The sequence below is a fragment of the Schistocerca cancellata genome, chromosome 5 (genome assembly GCF_023864275.1).
Source record: "Schistocerca cancellata isolate TAMUIC-IGC-003103 chromosome 5, iqSchCanc2.1, whole genome shotgun sequence".
NCBI classification, from domain to species: Eukaryota; Metazoa; Arthropoda; class Insecta; order Orthoptera; family Acrididae; genus Schistocerca; species Schistocerca cancellata.
In genome coordinates, this window is record NC_064630.1 from 245,358,449 (window position 1) to 245,378,149 (window position 19,701).

Consider the following 19,701-nt stretch of genomic DNA (forward strand, 5'->3'; position numbering starts at 1 on the left):
TGGCCCTTACTAGTGTAGCGATCTGGCCAAAAATTTTCTGGCAAAATTTCATTTTCTTGGATACACCGAGAAGATAATACATAATTTTTCTCGCCTGTTATACCTGTTAGTCATTTATTTCCACTCTGGTAGTCTGAATCTATGGATTTCGCTAGTAATTATAAAAACACTGATCTTTCGCAAACCCAATGAACCACATACTCAGACAGCGATTGGCATTCATCCATTCGCCTTTACTTCGCTCTGCTTGTATGGCCCCTTGGTCGCCTTAACTGCTTGGCTATCTGAGCACACTTCCCATCCAAACCAAATTCCCAAACCCTCATACACTATTTCCTTAGTGATCCACTGTCCACAATCCTCATTGCTCGCAGCACTTAGCTCGATTCCTACAAGAGGTCGGACCTAGGTGCATTAGCTTAAGATATCATGTAATGCCATCAAGGCATTTATATTACAATTATTATATGTGTGGTCTCTCTTCTTTCTTCCATGTCCAAAAGATCAGACACCACACATATAGTAGTCATACTAGTGATTAAAAAATAAGGCAATTCACAGTTCTCATAACTAACTAAACATTATGATTGTTTAATATATCTATTTGTTTGTAAATAACATATTTTCTTCAGTAACCTAAAAGCTTGCCAAATTTTATGTTTATATGGTGAAGTACAAAGATGTAAGCACACTGAGAAACCAGCCGAAGCAGTTTTCACTACAAACACAAAATGATACACAACTTAATTTGTAAGAATCATTAATTTACCAAATCTTGCTTGCGCCTGTGTGAAGGTATTCAATCCAAGGGAGACCATGAGGATCTCTGTACCAACAGCATGTTGTGAATAACATTCCCACATGGAGGGTTGGCACTGTCACGCCTGAAAAAAAAAATTGAGTTTAGTATGGCTTACTGTGATCAGTATTTAAAAGGGTGTCCTAATTAACCTGAAACTTTAATTTTTATGTTTTATCGAACTTTGCCGTTTGTCTTGGTCTCACATTGAACTTCTGCCCGAAATATAGAATATCTTGTCTCAAATGTTCTACAAAAATAATATTTGAAAATAAAAATTAGCGGTTAGCTATTAGGTGCACATTTTTCAAACACTGAAGGGAAGCTTCAGTATACCTTACTGGATTACCACACTTGGGGGGAGAGAATGTTAAGTTACTCTCTAAAAGTAATATCAGTACAGAACTTTGAGAAATGATCATGCAGCTAAAGGTGTGTTTAACACACTAGGGAGCAGCTCATCTTGCTCTGGGCATGTGTCTATGTCTGTAGGCCGAAGTGGGTATTGTGGGCATGAAGTGTCCAGTGGTCAGGCATTGCACTAAAGGTATCTACGGTCACTTCTGGTCAGCTGCTACAAGGACTTTGCAAATAAATGCTCCTAGAATTCTTAGTGATTGTGGTACTGACAAATTCTGGATACAGGCTGGATGCCAGATGGGATGTGAACGGTACAAACTATTATCTGGCTGCTGATCTATTGAGTAAGCCTTGGCACATGAGTGTTTTTGTACAAACATTTTCATTGTCTTCCAAAATATCTTATATTATTCTATGCTTAGCTGATAAAACTTTCTTGGCCTTATAAAATCTCTTATACTATAGAAAACATAGATTATAAAAAACATACTTTGGTATCCTTCCTTCTTCCTCTCTATTTAGATATCTTTCTTTGATTCTATCCTCTCTCTTTGTGTGTGTGTGTGTGTGTGTGTGTGTGTGTGTGTGTGTGTGTGTGTGCGTGCGCGCAAGCGCGCGCGCGTATGTATGTAATCCATCTCGAAAAAGAATTTGTCCGAAAGCTAGCGAAATTTTTTTGTCTTGTTTCGTCCCTGTCAATGATTCAATACCTGTACTTTTCAGTGCGTTGTTACCTTCACTAAATAAAATAAATAAATAAACAGAAATATGTTTTGTCAAGACTTTCCGTTGCCATTATAAAAGTATGATTTTGATTCATTCACAAAGTGAACATGTTAACTCAGAAAATGATAGCCTAATTTTCAGTAGATGAAGATTTTTGGTGGTGTTCCATTAAGTTTCGGGTGTGCAGCCACAAGAAATCTCCTTCTTCTTCTAATATTTCGGCTGTGTAACATTCAGCCATCTTCAGAGTGAGCCGCAAGACTGCCGCTCCAGTGCTCACTTCATCCCTTTATACTGCTTTACCGCACGACTGCGCATGCGGCCACAGATGCAAATGCGCCAGAGACGTTGGGCGGCAGAGACGTGCATAATGTGCGAGTTGTATCTATGACTCCGCAGTTGATCTGTGTTGACATATCGATATATCATTGTGAGCTGCACTGTGACGACGTCTTTGCGAGTTTATTAAGGCAAGTGCCGGATTCCAGGATTTATCAAGATTGAAACCACTATCTCTATTAATTAAATTCGTCGTCAAGCGAATTTCAATTGCCTCCTTCACTATAGAGTCCCAAAAGGATGATGTAGTTGCCAAAATTTCGACGTTGTCATACAACATACTGTGACCATTATGAATACAGTGCTCTGCCACTGCCGACTTAATAGGTTGTAAAAGTCGTGTGTACCTCCGGTGTTCTGTACATCTTTCTTGGACAGTACGAGTTGTTTGTCCGATGTAAGAAAGGCCACATTCACATGGAATTTTGTAAACTCCAGATTTTCGGAGCAGCAAATCATCTTTGACGGAGCCCACAAGTGCGGCTGTCTTGGGTGGAGGACGAAAAATCACTTTTACTTTGTGTCTGCCGAGAATGCATCCTATTTTTGATGAGGGGCTACCCACATATGGCAGGAAGGCCGTCGATTTAAAGGTTTCTTCATCTTCTTCTGCTTTCCTTGTGGCCTCTTTCGGTTTCATTTTCTGTGCCCTCTGTATTTGTTGTGGAGAGTACCCATTGTCTTCAAACACTCTTTGTAAGTGGGAAAGTTCATCTTGCAGACTGCTTTTGTCAGAAATAATATGCGCCCTGTGAGTCAAAGTTTGGAGAACAGTCATTGTCTGGGCAGGATGGTGGCAGCTATTTGCACATAAATACAGATCGGTGTGCGTCGGCTTCCTATAAACTTCATGTCCCAAAGTGCCATCCTCTCTGCGCCAAAGATGGCTGAACGTTACACAGCCGAAATATTAGAAGAAGAAGGAGATTTCTTGCGGCTGCACACCCAAAACTTAATGGAACAGTCTTTGCGCCGCCAAAACCTGAAGATTCACATTTTTGGTGGTGTTTTCCAAATTTTATTGATCTGTTGCAAATAGATGGGAAGACAGAAAATTGGGTCATACGTTCGCTATTCAATGAAGTATGATGTTACAATGTACTCCTTGACTAAAATGAAATGCAGTGTATCATAAGCAGATTTACTTAAATTGTTAAACTACTATCGTCTATTCCTTTTTAGCTTTCTATCTAAGTCAATCGTGTGTGGTATCATTATTTTTAATCACCACCAACACCACCTCCATCATTATCATCTCTGGTGTCATTATCTCGGATGATAGTGACACCTAACCAATGAGAGGTGAGAAAAGGAGGCCTTGTATTTCTACAGTGTGTTAACTGTAAGTTAGCCAACGCCAGAGGATGGGGGTTACGAGAGCAAGCTTATAATCTTGGATGTCATAAATATTTGGCTGTTTCTTATATGCTGCAATTTCTAAGGTTGTGATTTGTGTGGGACCAGAGAACTCAACTGTTTTCCCCAGATACATAGTGAATTTCTCTTTCATATTGACATTAGAATTTGAGAATACTCCTTTGTCTCTTGCTTTCATGAAACATTCACTGTTGGCAGCACTACGAATTGTGCTGCCCACTTACCATTCTCCTCCCCACATTTGTCCTAGCCCTTAGCCAAGCTGGTCTCAACATTCTCCTTCGGACATCTTCAAAATATAACTGCATATGATCTCAACTTCCAAATATTCATCTTTAAATGTAACATGACCCCTATATTAATCTTTTAAAGAACATAAAAAAGTTGAACACAGCAGCAATTGTTTAATATGTGAATGTAATATGACCCTGTAGTTTTTGAATGAAAAATTTGGGGAAAAAAATCTTGTTTTACAATCAGTTAAAACCTATCAGAATAACTAAACCTAATAACCTAATACCAATCAGAATAACTAAACAACAAATTCTAGCAATGATACAATTCATAATCACAACTAACTATAATAAATTGGTAAATTCAACAACAGGTTATTTTCTCACTTTGTTTCGGTTATATCCATAATAACTTCATTGTATTTTTCTGATTAAAGTACTCATGACAATCCAGTCGTAAGCAAGAAATAAAATGTAGTTTTATGATACCGAACTTGTATAATCATAAATATACTACTACCTATTTCACAACAATTGATTCCTTCGTTTTGAGCTTCTTATCTGGCTGCATGATGAAAATTTATGTGCTTTATCTTGTTGGAATTGCAGCAATGTTTACTTTTATTTGGTGTACTAATATCACTTTTTAGTTGAAATGGGGTGACATCTGCAGTAATATTTACAAGAAAGCTGTTTTGTGCTTGTTTTGGCGAATGTCAACCTTGGAGAGACACAGAAGCCAGATCACAATTATGTTAACAGTATAAAGAGAAACCATTGTCTACTTGAAGGCAGTTTTTGTTGCTTTCTGAATAGTGATTCTGTCTTAATACGAGGGGCGTTTGAAAAGTTTGTGCAAAGCCCGAGAGATGGCACCACTGGCGCATGTCGAGGTCATGTTTAGTTAGTAGCATCTTTGGAAAGAACGGACACTGAGTTTCAGCCATATTGGTCTATTTCTTTGTGTTTTGTGAATCAAGGAAGTTGAGTGATTGTCAAAAAATGGACGGAAAGAATTTTGTGTGGTGATTAAACATTACTTTACGAAAGGCAAAATGTCTTGGGAGACGAAAGAGAAGCTTGATAAACATTACGGTGACTCTGCACCTTCAATTAGAACAGTTTATAAGTGGTTTCAAAATTTTCAGAGTGGCCATGTGGGCACAAGTGATGGTGAACATTCTGGGCACCCTGTGGAGGTTGCGACTCCAGAAATCATTGATAACATGACATGGTGACGGATGACAGAAGAGTTAAGGTGCGTGAGATTGATAGTGCTGTGGGCATCTCGAATGAACGGGTACATAATATTTTGCATAAACATTTGGACATGAGAAAGCTATCCACAAGATGCGTTCTGCGATTGCTCATGCTTGACCAAAAACAGAATTGTGTGAAGTGTTGCAAGGATGGTTTGTAGCTGTTCAGGAAGAATCCGCAGGACTTTAAGCGTCACTTCGTCACTGTGGATGAAACATGGATACATTACTATACTCCTGAGGCCAAACAACAGTCTAAACAATGGGTTACCAAGGGTGAATCTGCACCAAAAAAGCCGAAGACCATTCCTTCGGCCGGAAAGGTTATGGCGACTGTCCTTTGGGATTCACAAGGAATAATCCTCATTGACTATCTGGAAAAGGGTAAAACTATTACAGGTGAATATTATTCATCATTATTGGACCATTTGAAAACAGAGCTGCAAGAAAAACGCCAGTGATTGGACTGCAAAAAAGTCCTTTTCCATCAGGACAATGCACCAGCACACACTTCAGCAGTTGTGGTCGCAAAATGAATGGAAATAGGATTCCAACTCTTTTCACATCCACCCTATTCTCCAGACTTGGCTCCCTCAGACTACTATTTGTTCCCCAAATTGAAGAAATGGCGGGTGGGACAAAGATTTTATTCAAACGAGGAGGTGATTGCAGCAACTAATAGCTGTTTTGCAGACTTGGACAATTTCTATTATTCGGAAGGGATCAACAAATTAGAACAATGTTGGATGAAGTGTATAAGTCTAAAAGGAGACTATGTCGAAAAATAAAAAAGGTTTACCCCAAACACGTAAGTAGTTTTTATTTTTGCATGAAATTTTCAAGCACCCCTCTTAAAGGTGGATAGATTTCCATAGTTTCCCCTATGGCAACACATTTGAGCAAGATGAGAAGTATAAATGGAAGCTCTGTCATTACCTTTCACAGCTATTATGTTTTTACGGGCATGTTTAATTCATTAGTTTTTTTCATTGTGGGCTCGCAGATGCTACGTTACTGGACCTCTAAACAGTTTTTCCATTTCACTGTTCATTGTTGCAGTATCTACATTGGGGCTTCCTGACAGATATGAAACAATCATGTTGTCATTTGTTGTTGTGTACTCATATGAGACGGCCTTCATGATATAATTACTTGCCTTGTACTTGTGTGAAATTGTGCATCAATTACCAAATTGTGAAAAGTCAATGGTATTTTGTGCCTGTGCTTACTTTGAGGATGAAAGAGAACAGATCAAGGAATTCTGTATCTCAGTCAGTACAGAAAACAGAAGAATGTCTCAATATTAAGGAAATTACAAGGAAGCGAATTTCGAGAGTATAGGGAGAATAGGTACTGCTAAGATTCTCAACTACAACATGATTTTTGAGCAGTGTTAAAATCAATAGGATAATACTTGTGATTTTTGTAGTATTCGATCTCTCAATCACTTTTCTAGAGAAGCAGTGAGTGGTGGATGGACTAAGTTTTCTCTTACTTGCCTACGTTATTTGATATTTTGATTCTACGTATCTTGCAATGTATAATGTAAAAGCCCGAGGAAGTCTCAGAGTCTTTCAATCTTCGTTCAATGTCTATGTTTATTATTGGAAATAATAGCAATTAAAAACAAAACAAAAAATGGTTATGCCTCGTATTTAAAGAGAGAGAGAGAGAGAGAGAGAGAGAGAGAGAGAGAGAGAGAGAGAGAGTTCTGGTGGGCGAATGAAGTTTGCATTCAACAAGTTTAAACACAGAGTCATAAGAAAGAAAATTCATAAGTTATATGTGGAAAAGCAGTTTCCAGCAGCAGCAGGCATATTGGAAAAGTTCAAGACTGAAGTGGAAGACTTTACTGATATGAGTGAAGATTCTGTGAAGTTTGGAGGGTAGGAGATGAGGAAATGGCAGAAGTACAGCTGTGAGGATGGTGAGTAGTCCAGTTGGCAGAGCACTTGCCTGTGAAAGTTAAAGGACCCGAGTTCAAGCCTTGGCCTGACACACAGTTTTAATCTGCCAGGAAATTTCAGCATGGAAATTATGGCAACAGTAATAAATTAAAAATTTAACAATCCCGCAGCTCATAATACAAATAGAAAGTAGCTGATCTGCTGCCTGTGTCTATGTAATATGCCTTTATCTGCTTGCTGCCCTTGGAAATGGACAAGTTAACATGAAAAATTGAGATATCAAACTTCAGCCTTCGCCCTTTAGCACTGGCTATTTGTGATTTCCAGGTACTACTATGATCCTCGACTACAACATGATTTTTGAGCAGTTTCAAACATTAAAATAAATGGGAGAATATTGGTGTTTTTTGTATATTCAATCTCTCAATCACTGTTCAAGAAAAGCAGTGAGTGGTGGATGGACTAAGTTTTCTCTTATTTGCCTATTTTATTTGATATTTTGATATCTTGAAATGTATAATGCAAAAGTCTGAGAAAGTCTTAGAATTTTTCAATCTTCGTCAATGTCTATATTTATTACTGGAAATAACAGCAATAAAAAACCAAAAATTGTTTATTTTAGGTACCAGTTATTTTGAACAATTTTAACAGCTAGGTTAATGTGGATACATAAAAAAAAAAAAAATGGTGGGAGGGGGGACTGAAAACTGGTTGTTTCAGAGATAACTGGCATCCCTAACAGGGAGCATGACATACGATGTAATTAACAAAAGTTCAAGCTTTGTGCCCATGCTCTCTTTGTTGTTATAGCTAGAATGGTAAGTGCAATCACAGCATCTCACATTTGACGCTATAGTGATGAAATGTCTGCTCTGAAAATAGCAAACATCTGCCTGCAATTAGAAGAAGCTTGTAGCTATAAAGTGTGCAAAGGAAATTATTCTCCTAATCATGGTCTGGCTTCTATGACCCCTTAAGGTTGACACTCAGGGGAAAATGTTCGAAAAAGCATGCTTCCTCTTAAATATTACCGCATATGCTGTCCTCATTCCAATTAAACTCTAATATTCACAAATTAAGTAAAGGCAGACACTTAAAGACTATTCTTAGGATGGATAGGATGTGTGACTGCTGTGTACGGACGCAGGAGGAGCTGGCCACTGTTCGCGAGCAGCTGAGCGTGTTGATGGCCGCGGTCAGCCGTCTTCAGGCTGCTGCCTCGGAGTGTAGCGGCAGTGGGGAGTCTGGTGCGTCGCAAGGTACACCCCAGGTGTTACATGCTTCACCCACTGTCCCTGCTGTCGAGACATCTTCGTGGGTACCGGGCGCGGTTGGGCCACCCTCTCCCGAAGGGGAGTGGCGGGTTCAGCGGCGTTCGCGGCGCACGAGGCGGAAGGTCAATGTGGAGGCTGGCCGTGTGGCATCGCCCGCTCTGCCTGTGAGGGGACATGTGGCTGCTCCTTCAGCAAGGTCCGAGCAGGCACACGGGGGGAGGGGTTTATTAGTTATTGGGAGCTCCAATGTTAGGCGGGTGATGGAGCCCCTTAGGGAAATAGCGAGAAGGTCGGGGAAGAAGGCCAGTGTTCACTCTGTCTGCTTGCCGGGGGGTCTCATCCGAGATGTGGAGGAGGCCCTACCGGCGGCGATAGAGAGCACTGGGTGCACCCGACTGCAAATTGTTGCCCATGTCGGCACCAATGACTCCTGCCGTCTGGGTTCAGAGGTCATCCTCAGTTCGTACAGGCGGTTGGCGGAATTGGTGAAGGTGGAAAGCCTCGCTCGCGGGGTGGAATCAGAGCTAACTATTTGTAGTATCGTTCCCAGAACCGATCGCGGTCCTCTGGTTTGGAGCCGAGTGGAAGGCTTAAACCAGAGGCTCAGACGATTCTGCGGAGATCTGGGGTGCAAATTTCTCGACCTCCGCTATCGGGTGGAGAAATGTAGGGTCCCCCTGAATAGGTCAGGCGTGCACTACACGCCGGAAGCGGCTACAAGGGTAGCGGAGTACGTGTGGAGTGCACATGGGGGTTTTTTAGGTTAGAGAATCCCCTCCCTAGGCCCGACAAGACGCCTCCTGAGACGCGGCAAGATAGGAGTAGGCAAAATGCAACAGGGAATAACAATATTAATGTGCTAATAGTAAACTGCAGGAGCGTCTATAGAAAGGTCCCAGAACTGCTCTCATTAATAAACGATCACAACGCCCCTATAGTACTAGGGACAGAAAGTTGGCTGAAACCAGACGTAAACAGTAACGAAATCCTAAACTCAGATTGGAATGTATACCGCAGAGACAGGCTGAACAGTGAAAGGGGAGGCGTGTTTATAGCGGTAAGAAGTGCAATAGTATCGAAGGAAATTGACGGAGATCCGAAATGTGAAATGATTTGGGTGAAGGTCGCGGTTAAAGCAGGCTCAGACTTGGTAATTGGATGTCTCTATAGGCCCCCTGGCTCAGCAGCTGTTGTGGCTGAGCACCTGAAGGATAATTTGGAAAATATTTCGAGTAGATTTCCCCACCATGTTATAGTTCTGGGTGGAGATTTTAATTTGCCGGATATAGACTGGGAGACTCAGACGTTCATAACGGGTGGCAGGAACAAAGAATCCAGTGAAATTTTTTTAAGTGCTTTATCTGAAAACTACCTTGAGCAGTTAAACAGAGAACCGACTCGTGGCGATAACATATTAGACCTTCTGGTGACAAACAGACCCGAACTATTTGAAAAAGTTAACGCAGAACAGAGAATCAGCGATCATAAAGCGGTTACGGCATCGATGATTTCAGCCGTAAATAGGAATATTAAAAAGGGTAGGAAGATTTTTCTGTTTAGAAAAAGTGACAAAAAGCAGATTTCAGAGTACCTGTTGGCTCAACACAAAAGTTTTGTCTCAAGTACTGATAGTGTTGAGGATCAGTGGACAAAGTTCAAAACCATCGTACAATATGCGTTAGATGAGTATGTGCCAAGCAAGATCGTAAGAGATGGAAAAGAGCCACCGTGGTTCAACAACCGAGTTAGAAAACTGCTGCGGAAGCAAAGGGAACTTCACAGCAAACATAAACATAGCCAAAGCCTTGTAGACAAAAAAAAATTACGCGAAGCGAAATGTAGTGTGAAGAGAGCTATGCGAGAGGCGTTCAATGAATTCGAAAGTAAAGTTCTATGTACTGACTTGGCAGAAAATCCTAAGAAATTTTGGTCTTATGTCAAAGCGGTAGGTGGATCAAAACAAAGTGTCCAGACACTCTGTGACCAAAATGGTACTGAAACAGAGGATGACAGACTAAAGGCCGAAATACTAAATGTCTTTTTCCAAAGTTGTTTCACAGAGGAAGATTGCACTGTAGTTCCTTCTCTAGATTGTCGCACAGATGACAAAATGGTAGATATCGAAATAGACGACAGAGGGATAGAGAAACAATTAAAATCGCTCAAAAGAGGAAAGGCCGCTGGACCTGATGGGATACCAGTTCAATTTTACACAGAGTACGCGAAGGAACTTGCCCCCCTTCTTGCAGCGGTGTACCGTAGGTCTCTAGAAGAGCGTAGCGTTCCAAAGGATTGGAAAAGGGCACAGGTCATCCCCGTTTTCAAGAAGGGACGTCGAACAGATGTGCAGAACTATAGACCTATATCTCTAACGTCGATCAGTTGTAGAATTTTGGAACACGTATTGCGTTCGAGTATAATGACTTTTCTGGAGACTAGAAATCTACTCTGTAGGAATCAGCATGGGTTTAGAAAAAGACGGTCATGTGAAACCCAGCTCGCGCTATTCGTCCACGAGACTCAGAGGGCCATAGACACGGGTTCACAGGTAGATGCCGTGTTTCTTGACTTCCGCAAGGCGTTCAATACAGTTCCCCATAGTCGTTTATTGAACAAAGTAAGAGCATATGGACTATCAGACCAATCGTGTGATTGGATTGAGGAGTTCCTAGATAACAGGACGCAGCATGTTATTCTCAATGGAGAGAAGTCTTCCGAAGTAAGAGTAATTTCAGGTGTGCCGCAGGGGAGTGTCATAGGACCGTTGCTATTCACAATATACATAAATGACCTGGTGGATGACATCGGAAGTTCACTGAGGCTTTTTGCAGATGATGCTGTGGTGTATCGAGAGGTTGTAACAATTGAAAATTGTACTGAAATGCAGGAGGATCTGCAGCGAATTGACGCATGGTGCAGGGAATGGCAACTGAATCTCAATGTAGACAAGTGTAATGTGCTGCGAATACACAGAAAGATAGATCCTTTATCATTTAGCTACAAAATAGCAGGTCAGCAACTGGAAGCAGTTAATACCATAAATTATCTGGGAGTACGCATTAGGAGTGATTTAAAATGGAATGATCATATAATGTTGATTGTCGGTAAAGCAGATGCCAGACTGAGATTCATTGGAAGAATCCTAAGGAAATGCAATCCGAAAACAAAGGAAGTAGGTTACAGTACGCTTGTTCGCCCACTGCTTGAATACTGTTCAGCAGTGTGGGATCCGTACCAGATAGGGTTGATACAAGACATAGAGAAGATCCAACGGACAGCAGCGCGCTTCGTTACAGGATCATTTAGTAATCGCGAAAGCGTTACGGAGATGATAGATAAACTCCAGTGGAAGACTCTGCAGGAGAGACGCTCAGTAGCTCGGTACGGGCTTTTGTCAAAGTTTCGAGAACATACCTTCACCGAAGAGTCAAGCAGTATATTGCTCCCTCCTACGTATATCTCGCGAAGAGATTAGAGCCCACACAGAGGCATACCGACAATCCTTCTTTCCATGAACAATACGAGACTGGAATAGAAGGGAGAACCGATAGAGGTACTGAAGGTACCCTCCGCCACACACCGTCAGGTGGCTTGCGGAGTATGGATGTAGATGTAGATGTAGATGTTCTGGCAAAGTACAACACGTCAATTTTCACTGTGTGATGTAATCACAATATGAGCTCAAAGTCAGGGGTCAATCATTACGAAATGGGTAACAGTCACTGGGATCGTATGGGTCATTCCGTGTAAAAACACAGATATTTTGGTGGGTCCTAAGGTGAATATTTTAGAATTTAGTCATATTTGGTACATGGATATCTACATGTCTTGATACTAAAACTGCCCCTAGCATTGTCCTAACTCTAATCATTTTTGATAAATTCTGAAGACTCTAGGGCATGTACCTGGTCATTATTCAGGTGCCAATTTCCCTGTTTTCAGATACCTACTACTCACTAATGAGTTTACCTACATGCCTCAATTTTTTTGTGTTGGCCACTAAGTTGACATAACATGCAAAAAGTTACATTTTTCATGAAAAATGTTGAAAAACAAACTTTTTCCATGCTGTGCTTTAAAATTGTGATTATGTGTAGCTATCGATGTATGTAGACACCTGGATCATCTTTGGTTTGACTTGTAAACTGTAATAAGCTGTGGAGTTGGCAGTATGTTGAGTGCTCCCTCTCGTAATGTTGTACGTTGATTATTAATAAAACCTGAAGGAAAGCAGTGTCTGGTGGAATTTCACTGCTAACAACATAATTTATATTACAGTTTGACAACAGATAAAACTGTATGTATGCAATGTATCTAAGTATTTCGTGATATGTATTGACACATTCCATTACATTACTTTATGTGTTGCACTTTTAATTCCAGTGACGAGTTAAGGATTTTATATTATTTGAATCCATTGATTCCATAGCACCTTGTAAGTGCTTGTAAAGATTTTGTGTGTGTACATAACATTACATTATGCAAGTTTTTCTTAAATATGTGGCAGTTAGTGATATACAGAAAGTTCAATTTGTAATGCATTTCATGTGTTCTTCCATTGTTATACAGGCTATCTGATGATGATCTGTAGACCAAAACAGGTTGTATAAAAAAGAAAAACTTTTTCAGCAACTGTTGGTGGCTAATCATGACTTTTTAAAAATAAAACAGCTTTTCATCAGCAAGACAAAACACACCATTCATTAATTTTCAACTGAATACATCCTTACCGTCTAAATATGTTACTATCTTACTGCATTAGAATTACTACTCACCCATCACTGGACCAAGAGAACGTAGAACAGAACCACTATTGTTCGTGAGAACTTTCAGATTCCACGGGTGCTTTGCAAATGGGCTATTCTTTGATACAGGAAATCCATAGCCCCAGCCACTGGAATCAATAGAACCAGAATGGACGCAGACATGTGCCTGCCGGGACACCACATGCTTCCAGAATTCCTGCTCCACTTCAGATGCAAGGGGTTCTGGCTGCTTAAACCACATGGCCATAGTATTCCTTGCAATCCGGTAAAATGCACTGAGAGCCATGCTTCGACCCTGTAAATGGAATATAATAATTTCATCAGAAGACGATAAAATGAATACTACCAAAAAAATCAAAAATTAAAGATACTGCATTATTGTAATTTCACACTTTAGAAAATTTCACTTACAACTATGAAGTTGTGTCTTTGAGTGGGCATGAACGACTGATTCATTCATTCACAAATTGTGTTTTGTAAATCCAAACCATCCAGCATACAAAATGAGTAAGTTATATACAAACACATAGAAAGCACAATTGCAGACTACTTTGCAATTACCAAACACATGTTAAGAAGGCAGACAACAGTGTACAAAATTATGTATGACAATGGAGAAAAACTTGACAGGAGATATCTTAGAATATGAAATATAAATTTTGGTGTCACTTTGGGGTTCCATTTCAGATTCTAGTCATATGGCATGTAAATGCATTCCCTAGGTGCTCTAGACAGTAAGCACCTGATCACTACATACGCCATGACACACCTTGTGTCTACTGCGCAGGCATCTAACCCAATCATACTGAAGAGATTACAAAATTTATTGAATATGAAACAGCTCCCTGAAAGTGGTAACTTAAAAGTTTAACATACAAAAAACAAATATTATTCATTTTAAACATAGTCGTCCAAATAGACAAAAGATGGTAAATGATCAGATTTTGTAAAAAAAAAATCCTTTTCAGCAAGTAAATATTTGAGTATGTACTTAGGTAACTGACTTCCATGGAAGCATCAGGTTGACTATGTCACCTTAATGGAAAAAAAAATTCCTATCTACAAGTATTAAGGAGATTAGCATCATAGCTTAACTCTTAAATTCTATTTTAAACTAATATCAAAAGGGCTTTCATCAAAAAATAAAAATCCAGGATGGAATGTAACAATACGATGAAAAGGAAAGTTGCTACTCACTATACAGTGGAGATGCAGACTCGCAGGTAGGCACAACAAAAAGACGGTCACAAACAAAGCTTTAGGCCAGTAAGTCCTTCATCAACAATAGATCACACACACACACACACACACACGCGCACACACACACACACACACACGACTACAGTCTCAGGCAATTGAAGGTACACTGCGAGCAGCATGATGGGAATGGCGACTGGGTGGGGTAAGGAGGAGGCTGGGGCGGGGAAGGGGACGGGTAGTTGGTTGGGGTGGCAGACAGTGACATGCTGCTGGGGAGTGTGCATGGATGAGGTGGAGAGAGGGTAGGGCAGGGCAGCTATGTGCAGTTGGGAGTTTAGATGGAGGGCATGGGAGAAATGGGGAGGGGGGGGGAGGGGGTTTAGCGGAAAAGGAGAGAAGTAAAAAGACTTGGTGCGATGGTGAAATGAGGACTGTGTAGTACTGGAATGAGAACAGGGAAGGGGGCTGGATGGGAAAGGACAATGACTAATGAAGGTTGAGACCAGGATGGTTACATAAACGTATGATATACTGCAGGGAAAGTTACCACCTGTACAATCCAGAAAAGCTGGTGTTAGCGGAAAGGATCCATATCGCACAGGCTGTGAAGCAGTCATTGGAATGAAGGATGTCATTTTTGGCAGCATGCTCAGCAACAGGGTGGTCAACTTGTTCCTTGGCCACAGTTTGTCGGTGGCCATTCATGCAGACAGACAGCTTGTTGGTTGTCGTGCCCACAAAGAATGCAGCACAGTGGTTGCAGCTTAGCTTGTAGATCACATGACTGGTTTCACATGTAGCCCCGCCTTTGAAAGGTTAGGTGATGTTTGTGACCGAACTGGAATAGGTGGTGGTGGTGGGAGGATGTACGGGACAAGTCTTGTATCTAGGTCTATTACAGGGGTATGAGCATTAAGGGGTTGTGTAGGGATGGATGAGTATATTGTTTAGGTTCGGTGGACAACAGAATACCACTGTTGGAGGGGTGGGAAGGATAGTGGGCAGGACATTTCTCATTTCAGGGCATGATGAGAGGTAGTCGAAACCCTGGCAGAGAATGTAATTCAGTTGCTCCAGTCCTGGGTGGTTCTGAATTATGAGGGGAATGATCCTCTGTGGCTGGATGGTGGGACTTTCCCGAAGTCCCACCATCTGGCCACAGATGAGCATTCCCCACGTAATTCGGTACCACACAGGACTGGAGCAACTATCAATTGGAGAATACTGTAAAAACACTTATCTGTGGATACAAATAATGCTGTAATTTGTACTTTATTGAGACTGCCCAAGGATGTAAATTTGCATGTTATGAGGGGGGGGGGGGGGGGGGCAGAGAGAGAGAGAGAGAGAGAGAGAGAGAGAGAGAGAGAGAGAGAGAGAGAGAGATATTGCTGATCTACTAACATTGATAGTTGCGGAAATTACGTCTTCATTACATATACAGGTAACTAGTTCGAAAACTGCCAATGTTTTTCCTCTTATATTACTCATCTGCTGCTTTTATGTACTGCTTCACTTTAAGCATTTCTGTAAATTTACTGGTTTCAGAGAACTCTATAAGCTATTTACACACTGAAAACATTGGAACAGGCATTATGTAATATTCTTGAGCACACTTCTGTACAATGACTTTTTTGACCTGAATTGCTTCATCCTATACAATTATGCCATGTGGCAGTATTGAGTGAAAGTATGCAACATATGAAAGCAATCTTGTCCACAAGTAAACATAATGAGAGAAATTATTAAGTTTAGGTTAAATTACCCAAGTGCTTTCGTCATCACAGTTTATTACCTACCTGAATGGATGGGAATTTCACATGTGGAGATTCATTTGAGCCCTCTATCACTATACTTTTGTCATCATCAACAATCACTAATTTTGAAGGATTTTTCAACATCTACATCTACATACATACTCCGCAATCCACCATATGGTGCGTGGCGGAGGGTACCTCATACCACAACTAGCATCTTCTCTCCCTGTTCCACTCCCAAACAGCACGAGGGAAAAATGAATGCCTATATGCCTCTTGTAATTCTTTTAAACAGGTGAAGTACAGGAGTGGGCCAAGTTCAGAACCTTGTATATTTAATGTTTCCCCCTTTCAAACGATTGTATGTGGACATTTACACCTCACTGCTTTCAGTGAGAGAGCATCAGGAATTCGGTTGAGGGGACTACACTGATTCATGTCTAAAAAATTCAACAGAAGACACACTTAGAAAACATTTAATATAGTGACTTGTGGTCAGTCATTATGAACTCTAACCCATATGAATATCTGTTGTCTGGTTGTTTCCCTATTAATAGCAGCCTTATCTAGGTAAAAAGGAGTCACAGCTGTACGAAGAAAACTGATCACCTCATTCCTCATGAACATTCTACACCTGACCACCATTCATACTGATACTGAATTCATGGTGACTGCTGAAGAGTATATGGAAACAGGGCAAAGTGAACACTTCTCCTTCTGTTGTTGTCACCTGATCTAACAGCATGTACACAAAGAACCTGAGTATTCTATATTTGTGGACTAATACCTTTTACAGGTCCTTCTAATGAATGAGCATGTGCATTAATGCTCACTGTGGGTATATTTTATTTACGTTTTTCTCAAATGTTAACTCTGTACAACAGCAGTGCAGTGCATCAAACTTTGTTTTGTCTCTATTGGAGAAAGGTATTTAGTTTGAATGGGGAAGCAAAGAAAAAAATCTGTTGGTGCCCAGGGTGGGAGGGGGGGGGGGGGGGGAACACACACACACACACACACACACACACACACACACACCTACCTTTACAATACATTCTTCATTTTCATCACTTGTATCTCCATCTGACGAATCATCTTCATGCGTGCCTGTACTTGACGTATTATCCGGTACGGGTAAACGACTTTCTCGGAGTGCCCATTCTTTCTCCACTTCCTCAAACAATTTCTCTCGTTCACCTATATAGCAAAAATAACTTTTATTACATAAAACTTGCTGTTCTTACTTAGGTATCATAATTTCAGTTATGGAGACAATTTACACTAATAAAACAGCAGATAAACTATGGAATGAATAAAGGCGATGAGCCATTGTGAAGAGAAGGGGTTAAGCAGTAGATGCATGTATATAAGCAACTGAAAGCTGTAGTTTAGCTTTTAAAATAATGTATTTCTGCTGAGCAAGTTGCATCCACAAAGACAAATTAAAAATAAAATACATGTTGCAGATAGAAATGTTTTCAAGTCAGATGCAAGTGGCATATGATGTACAACTTCACTGGTATTGACATACCTGGGGAAAATAAAAAAAAAAAAGAAAAAAAAAAAAGGCTGCGAAACTATATTTTTCTCTACTTCTAAGGGTTTCTTTTGCCAATACTTGGCACTCTGCCTCCCGAAAGTAAGTATTAGCCAACAATTCCGTTTCACTGTGGTTTTATACTTTTACATCACGGTGGGGCATAGAACTAAAGTCAAGTGAAAGAAATTTGCCTTGGACAATTCTCCATAAATAATATCAGATACACGCAGGAAGTTTAGGACGAATACAAAAATTTGGAAAAAAACTACAAAGCCAAGCAATAATTAATTAAAAATGTTAAAAACATATGGGGAGGAAGCCAGCTGAGCAAACAAACAAAATGGAGAATAGTGGTATTTTAAGGTCACAGAGTCTGAGTATTTGACAGAACACAACCTCTAGAATACTGGCAAGCATTCAATTTGCATAAACATGAAATTTGGCATTCTATGCGGAGTGACCTGATGCAATGGAATTTGAATGTGTTAGGAATACCTGGAGACAATGTGTCATATGGAAGTAGATATTTGCAATATATATCATCCAACTTTGTAACCCTGTCTTGTGCTGCTTTCGGTATTTTCATTCCATCAGCAACTCGCTGCCATTTCTTCTTTTCAATCACTTCCTTCAGTCCACCAAAACTTTGTACTGTCTGATACAACCTTGGCAGGTCTACTTCCATACCTCCAACCTATAATAATAATAATAATAATAATAATAATAATATTTTAAAAGACTTTTGAAGTAACTCATAATAGCAGTTCCCAGTCAAAACTTAGAAAGGTCAGGTCAGCAAAATGTTTAAATTGCATTTTTATTTTTAGTAGCATCGTTGTCAGTTAGCTTCTACTTTCATCAGAACACGGTTGCAATTGTGCTGAAAATGTGATGAAGACACAATGTTATTATGAATGTTACAGTAGTTTAATGCATATGGTTGTAATGAAAGACATGGAATGCAACAAAGAAACTACACCACCATGGCAGAGAACACTGAAAATTAAAACAAAACATGTATGGTTTAAACAGAGAATTTCCAATTGTCAGATCAGATGTATTGTAAAGTAGCCAACCGAGACAAATATGCAGTTAAGCTTTTGGTTAACTATAAGTTTATGATATTAATATCAAAGTCAATACATAGTTTAAATCTCTTTTTCCTCATCAGATTTTTTATCTGCTGATTACATACAAAAAATTTGCAAAATGAGTTCCCATATACATTTGGATTCCAAGATTCATTATCTATGCATGCGGTTATAAGTTGAGCACATGGAAAACACATTTTCAAAAACAAATTATTTAATATTCAGAAACTCAGTTTCTTACAAACTAAAACATGAGCTCTCTCATAAACTACTATATATTGTAAATCCAGTGGTTAGAACTGCTTGAAAGAGCTCAACATGGGCTCATCTGTATGTTGTACATATTATGTGTTAATAAATTACTTAAATTCAGTGGGACACTCAATTCAAAAAGAAATTGTGTTATAGCTTTGAAACTGGTTAACTGAGCAAGTTGTTCCATATTTAAAAGTTAAAAGTAATCTTCAAAATTTTGATTGTACATTCATAAGTTATTACACGTGGTCAACAACACTCACCCAAGGAGGATTGTTCAAGAGTATGCTTTGAGTGGCCAAGTATTTTTTAATTGCCATCATTTCTCTTACATTTGGTCCCCAACGATGCAACATTTTATGAACATACTGGTTATAGGCTGTAAATCTCATTTCATCGGAAACTTTGCATTCCGGCTGAAAAAATAACAACAGAAAGTTAGTACCATCATAGAATCAAAAAAGAAAGAGCTAGAGAAATGTAATGCAATACTTCCACTTAAACTACATCAGCAACAATAAAAAACATTAGTCCTGTGTCGACTCACACAAAAACAAACTTATGAGCAATCTTCCCCCCCACCCTCTCTCTCTCTCTCTCTCTCTCTCTCTCTCTCTCTCTCTCTCTGTGTGTGTGTGTGTGTGTGTGTGTGTGTGTACCCTCTTCCTTCCCCCAGTTTCAGACAGGTGTCTGCAATTTGACACGTCTTCCTTACAGTGAGAAGCACTCTATCTTGTTGATAATCCTACCTGACGTTTCCACTGCTTGAAAACATACATTTCTGTTGAAAAGGTGCAAGTTACAGTAGTTGTAAGCAT

At 40.0% G+C, this 19,701-nt stretch overlaps 1 protein-coding gene across 1 annotated transcript in view; it reads right to left on the bottom strand.

Moving 5' to 3' along the window:
• The window catches only part of LOC126188462 (uncharacterized), a 189,779-nt gene that overhangs the window by 38,265 nt on the left and 131,813 nt on the right, over positions 1-19,701 (bottom strand). Inside the window, exons 13-17 of the mRNA XM_049930066.1 lie at positions 19,147-19,299; positions 18,033-18,231; positions 17,040-17,194; positions 13,050-13,335; positions 770-884 (exon numbers count right to left, since the gene is read on the bottom strand). Of these exons, the coding sequence (XP_049786023.1) occupies positions 770-884; positions 13,050-13,335; positions 17,040-17,194; positions 18,033-18,231; positions 19,147-19,299 (908 nt within the window). The remainder of the gene's footprint in view (positions 1-769; positions 885-13,049; positions 13,336-17,039; positions 17,195-18,032; positions 18,232-19,146; positions 19,300-19,701) is intronic.